The sequence below is a fragment of the Populus nigra genome, chromosome 10, assembly GCF_951802175.1.
Source record: "Populus nigra chromosome 10, ddPopNigr1.1, whole genome shotgun sequence".
Classification (NCBI taxonomy): Eukaryota; Viridiplantae; Streptophyta; class Magnoliopsida; order Malpighiales; family Salicaceae; genus Populus; species Populus nigra.
The window spans coordinates 13,357,750-13,374,447 of record NC_084861.1 but is presented as its reverse complement, the minus strand read 5'-3'; the positions used below and the strand labels follow the sequence as shown (position 1 = coordinate 13,374,447).

The following is a 16,698-nucleotide window of genomic DNA, read 5'->3' as shown; positions in this document are numbered from 1 at the left end:
GTTGTATTTTATTATTATTACCCAAGCACAGATCTTTTCTGTGTGTGGTCCTCTAATTCCACGGAAGTGATAAGCTACTGGTGATCACATACTCATCAAGCCGGTGCCGGAAAAATAAATAAATAAATAAATAAAATAAAAGGTGGCATTATTAAAGATTCCTTCTTTCGCTTTATAATAGCGATAAGGCCTGAAAAGCAACAGCGAAAGGCCTCCAGGCCCTACACCCTTAATTTCCACGCACGTACGAGAAAAAGGACCGGTGAATTTCGCGTTCTACCTTGCCAGGGTTGAAGAAGTCTTGACAAGACAAAAGACATGGAACGTGGTCTTTATTGTACAGGACATAGCTGGCTTTATCCATTGAATATCAATCGTTGGATTTGATTTATATCAATGGTTGTATTTTATTCACATGAAGAGTTGATAATTGTAGATTCATATCCAGAAGCCAGTGGATGGTTAATGTACAGTTCATAGCACGATGGTATTCAGAATTGATTTAAACCTAAATTATTTGAATTTAATAAATATGAATTAGACATGTTTTCATAGCACAGAGGAATCTAATGAATCAATACTCCGTCACTGTTTTTTTTAATTGCTTTTATTTTTTAAAAAATATCAAATTGATGTTTTTTCATGTATTTTTAAATGATTTTTAAATGTTGATATAAAAAATAAAAATATACGTTTTCATGTATTTTGTAATTGGTGGTGAGAAGACGACTATATTTGATTAGAGAGTAATACATCCAAGTGTAGCATGTTAGGGTATAAACCATGTCTGAAATACAAGCCATGTCTGAGATTATAAGCTCTATCTAGAAGGACCAGTGGCTCGTCCGGTGCAAGGTCAATAACCGGGGGGGGGGGGGGGGGGGGGGTGGGGTGGGGGCCGCGGCTAGTTCTTCGAGAAGGGATGCGTGGCTAGTTCAGGAGGATGCGTGCCCAGTCCGTAAAGAGAATATAAGGTCAATATAGGAAGACGCATGACCAATCCGACAAGAAAGGACGTGTGGCCGTGATGAATTCCCGAAAACAAATTCAAGTTTTTAAATTAGATAATTGGTTAATCGATGTATCTTAATAATTTTATTTATTTATTTAATCAATATACATTATAGCTTATATTTAATGCTTATTAAATCAAGATAACTTGTAAATAATATTTGTAAAAAAATTTTATTTATAAGGATAAAAACTCTCAAATAATTAAATAAATATCTTTTTAGAAAAATAAAATAGAATAATATTATAAAGAGATGTTTTTGAAATATATATATACAGAGTATGGAGATTGTGAACCTTTATTTTGACGGTACATTTTGTATTTATAATTCATGAATTTTTTTCCGTGGAGAAAAAATATTGATTTTAATTTTATCTTTATGATATTTTAAATTGTATTATGATGTATATTCTACTTATTTTATCTAACTAAAAAATTAAAATCAGATCATTTTATCCTGTTAATAATTTTGACAAGCTCATTCTTTTAATTGGTTCTAGTGATTCAAAATTTTAAAACTTGGTTTTGTAAAAATTAAAAATATTATTATCTTTTATATAAATCAATACAAAAATATATTAAATTGACATTTCAAGAGTTAAAAACATTAATAAAATTGGGATGGAGAGGGTGCATAATTTATCAAGGATTTAAGATATTGGATTGCCATAGCCTAACATGTCCAAATTAATCAGGGGGTAAGTGCAGGACCTATACCGTTAGGGATGACAGAGAGCATATAATTCAAGCTTTCAGCATGACACTGGCACATGCCTCAAATATATTATCAGTCCGTTACTTAACAGCCGAAATGAAAAAAAAACAAAAAAAATGACAGCAAGACAGATTATTGGAAGATATACGCAGAGCCGTGATGGCGAGGATTTTGAGGGCTGTTTTTGTTTTCTAGCATATTTTTAAAAGATAGTGGTGTAATAACATGGTTGAAAAAAATAGTAAAATAACATAATTTATATATATTGCAATTGGAAAACGTGTGACTTTTTATAGCTTCTTGGTATTCATGAATAATGATTTTCTTTTTCAAAAAATATTAAATAGACAAGAGAGAAGAAATGAAAGAGAAAAAATAAATTCTAAAAACATATTGAAATTATGATTACGATATTATTAATATCATAAAAAATTTTTAACAAAATAAATCTTATGATATCAAAAAAGGTTTTCAACAATAATCCAAATAGATTACACTTGTCATCCAAAGATAAAGAGTAATTCATTTGTTTTAGTAACAAATATGATATATTTAGATTAATATTTATGACTGTTTTTAGTGTCGTTGTATTTATCTCATCAAGATATGTATGATGATATTGATGATGTTATAATCAGAATTTCAATATGTTTTCAAAGTATTTTTTTTTTATCTCACTTCTCTCTTGTACTGGTTTAATGTTTTTAAAAAGTTGTCAGTATTTTAAATAAAAAAAGTTATAAAAATCATGTTTTTGATATATATATAACATTGTATTATTCTCTTAATTTTTTTAAACTTTTTTGAACTGTGTTACTACACAAATATTTTTAATTAATTATACTAATTTAAAAAACAATTATGATTTTGAGCTCATTTACCTATCCGCAGCCGGAATCGTCGCGGTGTGCATGGACTTGAAAGATATTAATACGCTCGAGAAAACAAAAAAGGTGCAATTATGCGCGTCCGAGTATTCTTTCATCACACGCTTCGTCCAGAGCTTGAAGGGCAGCACATCCAAGTTACCCAACATAAATTGATTTTTCTTCTTTGGATCGGAAGGCACTACCTAGTCTAATTCAACCATCAAACAACTATATTTTCCAGAATCTCTAGTTTATTCGGAGGATTTAGTTTTGCAGCTTCTACCTCAACCTTAAATCCTCGTGTATTTTTTTTTTATCCTAATTTCTTTGAAAGAAAGAAATAGTGGCCATAGGTTGATTGACAAACATTTTATTACTATTTTTTTAACATGGCATAAAATCATGGCAGCGAATTCAAGTTACCATAATTCCAGTGACTTAAAGTCCTGTAAGGATCCCCCGGATGTTTAAAATAAAAATTATGCTGTCTGTCGCTAAAAACAACTATAAAGCTCGGTTTCCTTATCAGAACTGTCCTGGATAGTTCCTAGTTGCTATTGGTACAAGACTTTCCATTCTATTCGAGGCCTTATCACAACCAATTGGCGTCCGTCAAAGTGATAAGCCATAGGAGATTAGGAAATTGATGGGCAATAATGTAAAGTTGCATTATTGAAGATTCCACCATTCACTTTATACTCGCTGCGTGTCTTCGAAAGCAACGGCATGGAGATTTCAGTCCCTTCAAAACCCACCCACCGCATCGAGCAGAACGATCTACATTAGCTGCCAGTGAATTAAAAAATGACTACTTCCAGGCATGAACTAGCACAGCTAGTTTCTGTTGTTGGTTCTTGTGCCCTGTCAGAAGTGATTGTGTTTGCTTTTTAATATTGTCGAAGGTGATCGATCCACCGCCACGTATATTACTGCTAGATAATGCCTCATTTGTGCATCATGTATTCCAGTGATTTTTTAGATTGTTTTAACGTTTTGTTATTAAAATAATTTTTAAAAAATATAAAAAATATTAATTTAATATATTTTTAAATAAAAATTATTTTAAAATTTAATCGCAACTATACTCTCTTGCACCTTCAAAATTCATTTGAAGCATGCACATTAAGTAATTAAAAAAACCACTGTAAATAATATGATATATTTAGTTTTATATTAAAGATGTATAATTATATATAAAAAATTTATTTTAATGTATTTTTGAAGAAAAAATACTTTGAAAATTAACCATAATCACACTCTCAAACACCTCAAAACTTCTTCGAAACATGCACATTAAGTAATTAAAAAAACCACTGCCAATAATATGATATATTTAGTTTTGTATTAAAGTTATATAATTATGGCATTCTTGGATGTAGGAACTTTTTTTAAAAGACACGTGAGTCAAGAAAGAAATTAATAGACGTGTTTTCTCGAGCACATGCTTGTTTGTTGGGTTCCCTCCATAAATTTCCCCTAGATACTACCTGCGTGACCTTATGATGAGGTTTTAGCTCAGTGGAAGCTCCACAATCACCAGCCTAGCTCCAGAGTTCATGCCATTTTTTTTTACTTGATCTCGCGTTGTGGTACCTTTCCATGTTAATGAAGATTGATTGTACTTTTGCATTTGCCAATTGCCCAAATGAGCCTCTCCTGACTTTAGCAGGCTGTCTAGGTAGATGAATTATGATTACCCATGCCAAGGTGGAAAAAAAAACAAAGAAGGAAGAAAAACATTTTCCATGCCAATTATCAATGTCTTCTAAGACAAGTTTTTGCATGTGCAGAACTGAAGAATCTGGTTCATTTTCAGCTGTAATCGTGATCAAATCTTGCAGTTGCTAGACTTGATCACACAACTGCAAATAGGACAGCATGATTTTCTTGTATTCTCCGCATAATTTCTTATAAATATTACAATTAGCCGCGCACATGGACAAGGTGTTTATCTTGAATTCATCGCCTCTCTCTTTAATTTGCCTCTTCTGAACAGTTGCCCTTAGCTTGCCATTATTCAACAATGTCAGACGACGATAATGATGACCTTAATTCCAAAGTTGCCGTTCTTCTAATTGGGGTTGGAGCTGCAGCTATTGTGGCAACAATTTACCACTGCCTCGTCATGACTTGGTGCTGCCGATACCGGGCCAGGCCTAACCCACAAGAGCCACAACTCCATGTGAACGAAAGTACAATTCTCGAGAATTCTACAGCCCAAGTCATCCCATCCTATGAGTACCGAAAGGATACAGGCTTGACAGGTGATAATGGAACTTGCGCAATTTGCTTGGGTGATTTTGAAGAAGGAGAGCAACTACGTGAATTGCCGGAATGCTTGCACTCTTACCATGTGGCATGCATCGATATGTGGCTCTACTCACACTCCAGTTGTCCCATGTGTCGCACCGATGCCAAGCATTCTCAGCAAGTTTTCTTGAATGCAAGGGATTTAGATTCTGAGAGATCATCAGAGCCATACCGAGGTGTAGGTGTATTACGAGGCATTGTTGTGCATCCTCGTGCCATGTAAACTGTGTGACTACGCAAGCTTGTCTTATTTTCTCTAGGATTTTTAGCTTCGAAGAGTGTAGAGAAGTGACATGTGATTATTTTTCAAATGAAAATGACTTGAGATTGCTGTACATTCATGGTCAAGTTGATTGTGCTTGTTATCATATCATTAGGCTATGGTTTTTAGCATAATTATACAACATGATATAAATAAAGTCTATTCAGTCAAAAACTCGAGTTACGGGATAGAAAGATTGACCCATGAATCAATAAATTAACCTACATTCTTACAAGATTAGACTATTAGAAAGATCAGATAGGAAAGCAAAAGATATTCTACCCATGGTTATCGCTAAGATTGGTTATTCAATAAAGCTTGCTAGTCTACGAGTACTAGGCACACGCCCTTCCTTGTGATCTCCCGCCGGAGAGATTTCATTCTCAATCCCCAGGAGCTAGTACCAAGGTTTTCAGCAACGGGATGTAGTCTAATTCAATTTCTTACTCTATGCTTAAAAAACATTGAAATTGAAAAGTCTCGTTTCAAGAATTCGTTTTTTTAAAAAAAAAAAATACCAAAAACAACATAAAAAACAAGGACGCTAGAGGGAGAGCCAGAACCCTCGACCTTGTGATAACGTTCCAACCTACTGAGCTTCTCCAGTTGTTGATTAGAATTGTCCAAAATATTAGTATTTTATTCTATTTTCTCATATAAAAGTTTTTCTAAGAAAAATTCTGACAGAAGGTCAAGGATTTTCTTGACGTAAGTGTGATGTATTAATTACATCATCTAGCAGGGTTCCCCTAATTCCTTTGGTCCTAAGCAACAGATAGCTAACGAATGGCAGGCAACCTTAAAACGATGGTAAATTGGTTTAATTTCTATGTGCATCCGGACAAAATATGTTGACGAAAAATATATATAATTTTTAGTTAAACTAGCTAACTCTCAGTCTCCTACGTTAATATTGGTTTAAATTTTAGAATATTATGAATATATACATGAAGATGCTATTTTCAAGTGAATAAATTCAACCAATAACCGTATTTTCCTCACCTTTCCCAGCACTAGGAAAAAAATAATGCTAGGATTGCGATATGTAGAAGTAACAATACGTAGCAAGATAGAACATTATAAAATGAGAAATAAACACATTGCACACTCGCACAATATACCTTATATATAAGTGTATCATTTAATTTAATTTAATTTTATTGAATTACATTTTCTTTTCCTCACATGATGCGTAAAAAAGTTGAGATGTAACTTAGTTATAGGTAGAGCATCCCTACCTCTTCATTTATGTTCCAATGTTAGGCATTAAATTGGTGGCTAACATTTTTAACTTGAAGCATGTGCTTCCGTGCTTGCCCATTTTTTATTTCTTATTTTTACAAAAAAGAGTGGCACCAAGTTCATGTTTTTGATGATTTGGATGAAATTATCGATCGAAAATGCAATTAGCAGATGGAAATAAGACATCAACTTTAATCCATCAGCAATCCTAATCAAAGACTTAACTACTCCTCGACCGCAATGCAATATTACTTTTATCTTCGGTATGTATTTAAACATCGGGTTACTATACACAAGTTGTCCTATAGCTACACAAGACAGTATGCATCTGGCCGCGCATGCTTGAAAAATTGTCCCATGACTCGCCTCCGGAGACGAACATCACATAGATGAGAAGCCAAATTATATGCTTAATTATTGGTCCTAAAATAATTCAGAAACATCTTAATTACCATGGAAGACAATTCCCCTCACCTTTTCGGTCTCCCTCCATTAACAATTGCCATTGTTGGTATTACAGCAGCTTCTGCCGGGCTATTAATCTACCATTTCATCGTGGTCCTATGGTGCCACCGATCGAGGGAAATTAGATCAAATATTTACTCAAGGCTACATGACCAGTTTTCAAGACATACCAACCCGCTTCGAAAATTCGATTGCATCCCTTATCCCCACGTGTAAACACGCGAATGACACTGGTCGAATGTCAAAATCTGAAGATGTAACATTATGTTTAAGTGAGTTCAAGGATGGTGAAGAAGTTTAGGTTTCGCCTGAATGTTTGCACACGCTTCATGCTTGTTGAATCGATACGTGGCTATTCTCTCACTCGAATTGCCCTCCATCGGCCTGAATCCGTCACCTTTCGGCTACCGGGTTCTGGTGAACCACACAGAAATTTGACATAGTAAGCAAGCTGCTAAAGTTATCATTGATGACCAATTTAGGGCAAATCATTTTTTTCTGGCAAGTCATTAATTTTATGGCCTGGATTAGTTATACGGTCGTATGTTTTGAACTACCATTTTTTCTAGAGTTTTGTACTGCCACTCATTTGTTAATTTGAGTTGCATGTATGCTGTGCTTGTCAGCGCAAAATACTTCCAATGGATAGATTAGAATTCAGATTTCAGATTGATTCAAGGCACGAAACATCTTACTGGGTCATTTGACACCCGGGCCTAGGCCTACAGATATATGAACTTCCAAGCCCACAAGTCCTTTGCGTTGCAGCAAAAAGCATAGGCTAAGACGAGGAAGCCCGTTATCAGAGTCATCAAACAATCAATCATGGAAGTGTCATTTGACAATAAACCAGACATTAATTGAAAGCATGGGAATTGGTTTCCAGTTATTTCAAAGAAAATAATCATTTTGAGGGATTAAAGTTCCATATAATCGCGTGTGAGACAAGATTCATTGTTAATCCATCCATTATTCATGTCAGATATGTCAACAAACAATATGATTAAGAATTTGAAACACTTCTCAACTAATTTGGGCTTTAGTTACAATAGATCCATCAGGTATCCCACCCTTTCCCAGATAGATTTTCACAAATCCCATGTGTTAAAGTAATAATCTCTTACAAAACTTTCGAAGGAAATGATGTCCTAACGCCCACAGGAAAGTAAAATGGTTCAAGGATACCCCCATTTCCATAACGTAATGATGGTGATCATCACAGCTTCAACAGTGATATGAACCATCAATCAAGCTTCATGCGATGGGAGGTCGTTTTAAGAGTTGCTGGGCCAGTACAATCAGAGGACCTCTCAGCTCCCATCATTTTGAAGCAACTCATGCGTAACAAAGGTGACACTACTTTCTTTTCTAGGTAAAGCATTGAAATAGTTTTATGCAATGCCCAAATCACATTTCGATTTTCCCTCTTATGCTCGTGGAAGCTCCAAGAATTGAGTGCCATCCGTATTATTTCCCTATTTTCCTCCTCCAAGAGGATGTTTGGTGCGAGAGTAAGGGGCATTATCATTGTAATTTTTCATCTCATTTACTCGTGTGTTTGAAAATAAAAATATAATAGTAATTATTTTTTAAAATATTTTTTTATTTTTTAAAAATTATTTTTGATATTAAGATATCAAAATAATCTAAAAACATATAAATATTTAATTCAAAACAAATAAAAAATACTTTTAAACGAAAAACAAATAATCATATAAGATGATGATAAAGAAAGTTCAAGTAAGGTTAAGATTTAAAGGGTTTATGTGTTAAACCTTGGAGAGAGTGGGGGAGGAGGGGTAAAGAAATTTTTCAGGAAGAAAAATATTGATTTTATGCTATTTTTTAAAATTTAAAATTATCTTACCGTTAGTTCTTATCTCATTTCAATTTTAAACCATTTAGTTTTTTTTTTAATTTTATTTATTTGAAAATAAATTTATTTATATTGGGATCTACCATAATCTGTAATTTTTTTCAACATTTATAAAGCACCTTTGAGGTTTCTCTCTGGAATATCTTCTCACATGCTTCACACCACACTCTCAGATCTTATTCCTTTAATATTTCACTTTCAAAACCTTCTCCTTGTATTGGATATTAAGAAAAACTCCGAGAGTAGAACAAGGGTATTTCGGTAAGAGAGAACAAAATGCTCATCATTGACACATCAGTTTCCTTTTATTTGCGATCCCATGTGAGCATCCCTCGAAGAGTGTGTCCTGTCAAGCCATAAATTAGCGAGTAATATAGCCGACTTCCTTTCCGCCTCGTCCATCGATGATATGTTTTTATTAGCTTGAATTTACGGGTAATATTTGTTTTTTAAAAAATTTTTTATTTAAAAAATTATTTTTGATATATTATATTAAAACAATTTTAAAATAAAAAAATAATTAATTTTAAATGAAAAAATAATTTTAAAATAATGAAACACAAGTTGTATCGCAACTTCAAATAATGAGTTTTTTTTTCATATTTTTTTTATGCTTCCTTCAAACCTCAATCTCCATCATATTTCCAAAGACAATTTAAAAGTGTATTTGATATTCTTATAAAGTATGCTTTTCAAAAGTAATTTTAAAACACAATTTCAAACCGCCTCATTTGTTTACTAATGTACAACTATTTCAGTGACCTGGTGGAGGCTTAGCTAAATATGTAATTATCCACAACTGTGTGGTTTAGTTCATTGGTTTGTCGAATAAAAAAAAAAACTTTTATAATCATGCTTCATGATTTGTGAATGTGATTTTCAGAGAAAGAGAGCCTTTTGGTTTGGTTTTAGCAGGTGGGGTGTTTTTTCTTTTTGGGCTTTGTTAATGGCAGATAGAGTTGGTATACTGGTTAAAGCATTTGCTGAAGAGAAGCAGGGAGTTTGATGTGCTGTTGGCCTTGGCTTTTGTTCAGTGCAGATTGGGACTGCTCAGTAGCTCTTGATAAGCTTTTGCTTATCTTGAGTTTCTTTTGTTGGCTTAGTACCACAGGTGATTCTCGAGTTATTTTTGGTAACTTCTCTGTTGGTTCTTGGCTCTTTAGTAGTTATTGATTGGATGTTTTAAGCAGTTTTCATGTGTTTTCGAGACAGAAGATGAAATCTTTGAGTAGCGTAGGGCTTGGTTTGAGTATAGTTTTTGGTTGCCTTTTATTGGCCCTTGTTGCTGAGCTTTACTACTTGTTATGGTGGAAGAAAAGGTTTGCTAACAAAGAGATTGGAGATGATTACAGCAGCCCAGCGAGAGAGCTCTTCTTTATGTTCTGTTTAAGAAAGCCATCTTCTTTAAGGCACAATCAAGAACTATGTTCATCAGTGAGAATAACAGATGCACTTGTCCAACACGAGCAAGAATCCCAGCTCAATATTAATACAAGCAAAGATATATTGCTCCGGCCCTGGAGTGATGATAATGTGGAGACAGAGCTCATGAGGCTGCATAGTCTCTCAGGTCCACCAAGATTTCTCTTTACAATTGTTGAAGAAACGAAGGAGGACTTAGAGTCTGAAGATGGCAGGTCTAGAGGTGATCCTAAGAGTGCGAAAGGATCAAGAAGTAGAAGCTTAAGTGATTTGCTTCGTACTGTGGAGACTCCATATCTAACCCCTCTTTCTTCTCCACCATTTTTCACACCTCCTCTTACTCCTAGCTATAATCAGATTGGATTCAATCATCTCTTTGAATCGTCAAAAGATGCAGAGTTCAATAAGATAAGATCATCACCACCTCCAAAATTCAAGTTCTTACAGGATGCGGATGAGAAACTACATAGAAGGAGATTGATGCAAGAAGCAGGGGAGAAGGTCCAAAGGCATGATGTTTTTGCACAGGATCATACCAAAATACCTGCTAGTTCAAATTCACACAAAGATGAGGATGATGGGCCTTTTATCACCATCATTATTGACAGGAACAAAGAAAGAGAGCTTAACGAACAAAATCATCAACTACCAGACTACCAGTCAAGCACTTCCCAGGTACTTCATCTTGCTACTTCACCTTCAACATCAAAATCAGCAGCCAAGAAAAGTTCCTTCTTTCATTAGATCTCCGTGATCAAGTAAAACGAGATAGTTTTTTTCCCCCCATGTATTTCTATTAACCAACTTTAGTCTTCTTTTTAGGAGTTCTTTTTCTTTAATCTTTTTATGGGATGGTGTTAGAAGGTTAACCTTGCCAAACCCTTTTGCAATGTCGGAAAAATCTTCGGGTGGGTGGGGGAGTTGGACACACTCTCTGCAGTATAATGTTAAAAGTTGGACAAGTGCAAGTGGGGGTCTTGAGGGAGTAATCTGTTGTCTTCACTCTTCATGAATCTAGACTCTGAGCTGTCTGATATCTGTAATCATTCTGGTGAGTGGTGGTACTACTCATGTTTTTGTCCAAAAGGCACTGTAAGAATTCTTTCAAGACCATGCACTTCTTTATTTATTTTTCTTCCATGTTTTGTTTCCTTTCTCTCCGTGCTCATGGCAAATACATAAACTGACATTAGTGCCATGTCCTGATCCTGGATTCCTTTGTTGCGAGGTAATTTGTATGTACCCCACCAGCCTTTCTTACAAATTAATCTAGACCGTCGGATTAACATCTGAGAATCAAAACAAATGAAAGTTTTGGTTGGCCAGGGAGTCTAATATAGATGCCTAGATAAGGGTGACCAGCCAAAAAAACGACAAAATTAGAGAAAAGAGGTGCTTGTGATTGGTGAGACGCTTCCTGGGCTTTTTCGTAACAACATAGAGGCCATTTACCCGTGAATATGTCTCCTGGGATTAGGCCGAAAGGTCGCCACCTTGGCTTGGAGAATCAAATCGGGCATTGCCTTTATCCATTAAATGCTACAAGAGACACGTGGCTCAATCATGAGGTTTCGGAGGCATCTACTTTCCAGTTTCCATACATATAGATTTATTTGGGCCACGCTGCTATTGCAGCCCGAGAAGAACTAGGAGTCGTGACTTCTTGGTAAGGGGAGGGAGATGGCTTAAATACAAGCTGATTGGCAAACGTACTAATAGACTGCACCCAGGCGAATGAACCAAGCATTGTTTAGCATGAATGGTGCGAGCTCAACCCGTGTAATCAGTGAGTAGTGAGCTAGCTACTACCCCAACCTGGCCCCACACCCCACGGGATAAGAGCCCTTATAGGAAACCAAATAAGATCAGCATCACAGCACTAACTAGTTTTCATTCTGATCTAATCTAAACAAATATATGATGATCAGAATAACATATGAAATCTAACCAGCATTCCACATCCTCAAAAGCTAAAAATCAGTTAAACCGCTGCATCAACGACTCGACTGTTATTGGCATCGACAGACAGTGTGCTGCCAGTTGAATCCACTAATTTCAGTTTTTTCTTGGTGAAAATTTTCTTTTCAAGTACGGCGAAACTCTGATATCGTCATTCCATGAAGCTTTCCCGGGAGAAACCAACATCACCTAAGATTTCAGTAAAGTAGCACCTTGCTGAGACAATGTGCACTCGGAGTGTCCATCATTCAACAGAATTCTTCTCAACATGTAATTCTTTATTGATGAATGATTTGTTTCATTCACTAAACTCGACTTCACAAGCATCTGTTTGGCGCCAAGACCAACCAGAGGAAAGTACTAATAAAAAAACAGTCCTTGCCATTTTAAGTTACGAGCAGTGTCACATGCAACCGGCCTCTAAGAAAGACAAACATGGTGACGGGACAAATTTCTGACACGCCAAGAGACTGCTCTTAGTCTAGTAAGACAACAATTCTAGTCTATGATTAAGCTTACACATTTGGCAAAAAAAATGTAAAAAATACATGAATCCGATGAGATGCCCCAAATGGATAGACTAGAATAAATGAGAACATCTATCGTCAATCTGATATGGATGAACAAATTCCGAAAACATTGCAAACAATAAGAAAAACATGATAATGACGTCAAATTCCTAGCGCAGCAAAACCAGTTATTCCAAGCTCAACAGAGAGTGCATTAAGGCCAGGCTCTTCCAAAAGACTGAGTGCAGTGTATCCATAGTAGGAATGGTATAGATCTGGCAGCTCATTTGGGAATTTACTGAAACCACCATACTGGTCCAGGAACAATTTAAGCAAAAGAACATTAGAATCCAAAAATAATATCATCACCTAGTAGATATGTATCAAGGGAGAACTAAGAAATTATTCCCATGGCACTTGACAATTCACATATATGACCATGATTGGTCGCTGGTTTGACATCTTATGCATCACATTGTGCCTTTTACCTCTACATTTTCTTAGATTTTTTGACAGAACTACAAATTTAGGTTTCCCCTGGGAGTTTTCAGTAACAAATATATCCTCATTCTGGCCAGCTTTCATCACCAGTCAAGCAGTTTCCATTTTTCAGTGTATCAGGGAAGACCCACAATTAAACACATGCAGAGGATACATAATAACAGCCCATACGAGAAAACTAAATTAACAATATCATACATGAAATACATGCAATTTGACCAATTGGAAGGACAAGCACCAGTACCTCAGATTGACAAGTGAGCAAAAATCCCCGCAAAGCTGTTCCATTAATCAACTTGGATCCACCTAAGATCCTCAGAACTGCCCCAACCCTGTGCAAAGCATGTTTCCCATGTCAAAACACGGAAGAAAAGCCTGTTGTGACGTAGAACTTCAGGAAGGTGTTCTTACACTTACCAAAATGCATAACATGTGTCGCTAGGCTTGTTAGCTCTCCCTTGGAATCCACCGTCAGCTGCTTGTCTCTGAAGAAGAGGAAAGAGTGTCAAAATTACAGCCATGGATGATGGAAGACCTTAAAGTATCAAAAGTTAAACAGAAAATTGAAATATCTGAGGGAGCAAATGGAAGTTATGATTTCACAAGCATTTGGTCATTTACAAGTTCTCTAGTCCTTAATAACTACAGTGTCAGTCTATTGTTTACATGTTTAAATTCTAAAAGCTACAAGTTCAAGGTCTAGTTTTGATGCTTTGAAATGATTCCAGAGATCAGATGAAGAAGGGTGCTTGGCAGTGTGGTAGCGGTTGCTTTCAAATAACTTTTTGTACCGAAATGCATGTCAATGATTTTTTTTTATTTTTTAAAAATTATTTTTGACATCAGCACATCAAAACGATCCAAAACGTACAAACCATATTAAATTTTAACAAAAAAAAAATTAAATTTTTTGGAAACGCGGTTTGCACCGCGTTCCCAAACATGTACCTGCAAGCACCATTCCAACAACAATGGAATGTCAATGATGGAAGAAGCTGCACTTTTTGACAGGACATCATCTTCAATAAATCCCATCAAACAAAGAGAAGCAACTGCACAGTAAGTTCCTCCACCTGCCCACTAAGATGAAAATTATTGGTAGATAGCATTGAAAGAAGCAAGCTCACAAGGTCGTATAAACAGAAGCTCGTTTATAAAGATTTCTCAGTAAAAATTTATAGATGATTACAATAACACAATAAGATCACCGCCAAATGCAATAAAATTTAAAAGCAGATGTTGGACCAAAAAAAAATAGAGGAGCAAAGCAAAGAGAAGAAAAACACTATCAGTTAAAACTAGAATTTGTGTATATGTTGCAGAAACTAACAGTATCAATGAAATGCAAATCAATTATCCCTTTAGATTTACATTTTTTAAGAGGATCTACCAACCATATAAGAATGTTCTGCAACTCACCATGAGATTCTGAACCAGGAATCATCCCAAAGCCACCGTCATATGACTGAAAAGAGCAGCAATACTTGTAAGTAAACATGAAATACATATATCACAGGGATTATCAAAAGAGTGCAAAATGAATTGCAGAGGGATGGATAACGGAAAAGAAGTTCACTAAGAACAAATATACCTGGCATTTGAAGATGTACTCCTTGGTTTTTTCCCTATCCATGCCACTCCAATCCTCCAACATAAAACAGATGGCCGCTGATACATCAATTAGCTATAGGAATATTATATCACTTTAAGCAGCCTCATGAACAGCCCAAAGTTTTTTTTCCCTTACCAGCACAATATATGAATCGAAGATCTGTCTCTGCTCCAATATGGATAGGCAGAAAGCTGCAAAATAACAAAAGTTTGAAAAAAAATAGAAGGGTTATAAGACATCATTTCAGCTCAATGCCAGATTACATTACTTTTTTTTTCAGGGTGATCTCCAGAAAGTAAAGTTACATATGTAAAGAAGGGGGTGAAAAATTAAACAGAAGAGTGGAACTAAGCTGAAAGGTTAATCAAGTTCTTGACTGAGGTGGATCAAAAACATAATTCTCGAACAGAGATTCACATAATATAGGCACTATCCACCAGGATCAGAGAGAGCAAACTTAAAAAGCAATAGTATTGCAGAAAATATAGCAAGTGCAGAATATTCAAGTAAAAAACCCTATCACATACCTCCCATCAGGTTGCTGGAGGTTTCTTATTGACATGGATATTAATTTGGAGTCGATATTTGACAAATTGTAGCCAACAGTCTTCAGTATGGACAGGGCACAATACGTGCTTGCCAAATGGCTGTGATTCTGAATTAAAATCTACAGGCAAATCAAACATCATAAGTTATATCCAGGACAAAAGTATATGGACACTAATGCCATAAGTTTTCTTGCAGAACCATAATAAACAGTTCAGTGCAAGGATTAGTGAAAAAAAAGAAGAAGCCTATAGGACAGTTTAACTCTGTATATCCACACCCCATCATTGTCCGAAGAAAATTGAGAAGATCTAGAGCCACAAAACCCATAGAACTGTCCTGCAACAATCCAACAGCTCATTATAATCGTTAACTAGCCATTTTAAAAATTAAGCATTATGGTTATTCGTGATCATAGTAATCGAATTCAACAAGATTTATTAGCAATCAAGTTCGTACCACTGTTCAATTCAGCTTTATCTCCGGGATTAGATTGCAAAGATAAAACCCAAGCAGCAACCGCATCTTTGTCAACCTATAACATAAAAATACACAACCGATTTATTAAATCACTGTAAAACATCAAGCAATCCATTAATTTTATCGAAATTTTAAATCAAAATGACAGAGAGTAAAAAAAATAAAACTTGCAACGAAATCCAACCCGAAAGCAACCCAAATTATATTCCAAATTGTAAATGTATTAAATGTTTTAAGAGCAATTAGGCTAAATAATAAGAGCTTACGCGATCAAGGGAACCGAGGATGTCGAGACCGGAGATAACGAAGTAGGCGAGAGTGAGATGGTTGATCTCCTGTGATTGGTGATGGCAAGGTAACATATGGTACATCATCTCCAAGAAGGCCACGTGGCGTTCCTTGTCGAATGTTAGCGAGGAAGATGGCGGCGATTCTTCATCTGAGGATGATGATGGACCCCAATCTGGTGGTGGTGGTGGTGGTGGTGCTGTGTATGTAGTCATGGAGTTGATGGTCTTTCACGGAGATTAAGGAAGTCTGTGAATCTGGTTCTGGTTTTTCAGTTTATCTTTTAGATTCCGGAGGGTGTTTGGCTAGTTGTGGTTACTGTTTTTTACCTTTTTTAAAAAAGGTCTATTTTTAACATTATATTAAAATAATTTTAAAAAATAAAAAAATTAATATAAAATATTCCTCTTAAACAGTGCTTTCATAGAGTGCTGCTGCTGCAGTCTCGACTCATATTTCTTTTGTTTTTTTTTTTTCCCTTCCAACGATTTGCTTGGGCTTATATGGGCTTTATATTAAGTCCAACGGAGCCGAGACTAAGATACAGGGTGATTGGGCTTATATGGGCTTTCCCGTAGTTTTTATAGTTTTTTTTAAAACAAAACTACCACAATTACAAATAAATCTTTA

The 16,698-nt window shown here is 35.5% G+C and overlaps 3 protein-coding genes across 3 annotated transcripts; 2 read left to right on the top strand and 1 right to left on the bottom strand.

Moving 5' to 3' along the window:
* Positions 1-3,400: 3,400 nt before the first annotated feature.
* On the top strand, positions 3,401-5,241 carry LOC133705325 (RING-H2 finger protein ATL73-like). Its single transcript, XM_062130462.1, has 2 exons — positions 3,401-3,466; positions 4,593-5,241. Exons 1-2 carry the CDS (start codon positions 3,401-3,403, stop codon positions 5,127-5,129), a joined length of 603 nt encoding a protein of 200 aa, XP_061986446.1. The 3' UTR covers positions 5,130-5,241.
* Positions 5,242-9,369: 4,128 nt separating this feature from the next.
* Positions 9,370-11,311, top strand: LOC133705158 (uncharacterized). Its single transcript, XM_062130279.1, has one exon. It carries the CDS (start codon positions 9,967-9,969, stop codon positions 10,915-10,917), a length of 951 nt encoding a protein of 316 aa, XP_061986263.1. The 5' UTR covers positions 9,370-9,966; the 3' UTR covers positions 10,918-11,311.
* A 1,182-nt stretch (positions 11,312-12,493) lies between these two features.
* LOC133705157 (geranylgeranyl transferase type-1 subunit beta) lies at positions 12,494-16,367 on the bottom strand. The gene is made up of 11 exons (XM_062130278.1): positions 16,047-16,367; positions 15,760-15,835; positions 15,581-15,639; positions 15,282-15,421; positions 14,890-14,945; positions 14,734-14,810; positions 14,562-14,607; positions 14,091-14,215; positions 13,560-13,627; positions 13,387-13,474; positions 12,494-12,953 (listed from the first exon to the last, which is right to left on the bottom strand). The coding sequence occupies exons 1-11, from the start codon at positions 16,281-16,283 to the stop codon at positions 12,804-12,806; spliced, it is 1,122 nt and encodes a 373-aa protein (XP_061986262.1). The 5' UTR covers positions 16,284-16,367; the 3' UTR covers positions 12,494-12,803.
* Between the last annotated feature and the right edge of the window lie 331 nt (positions 16,368-16,698).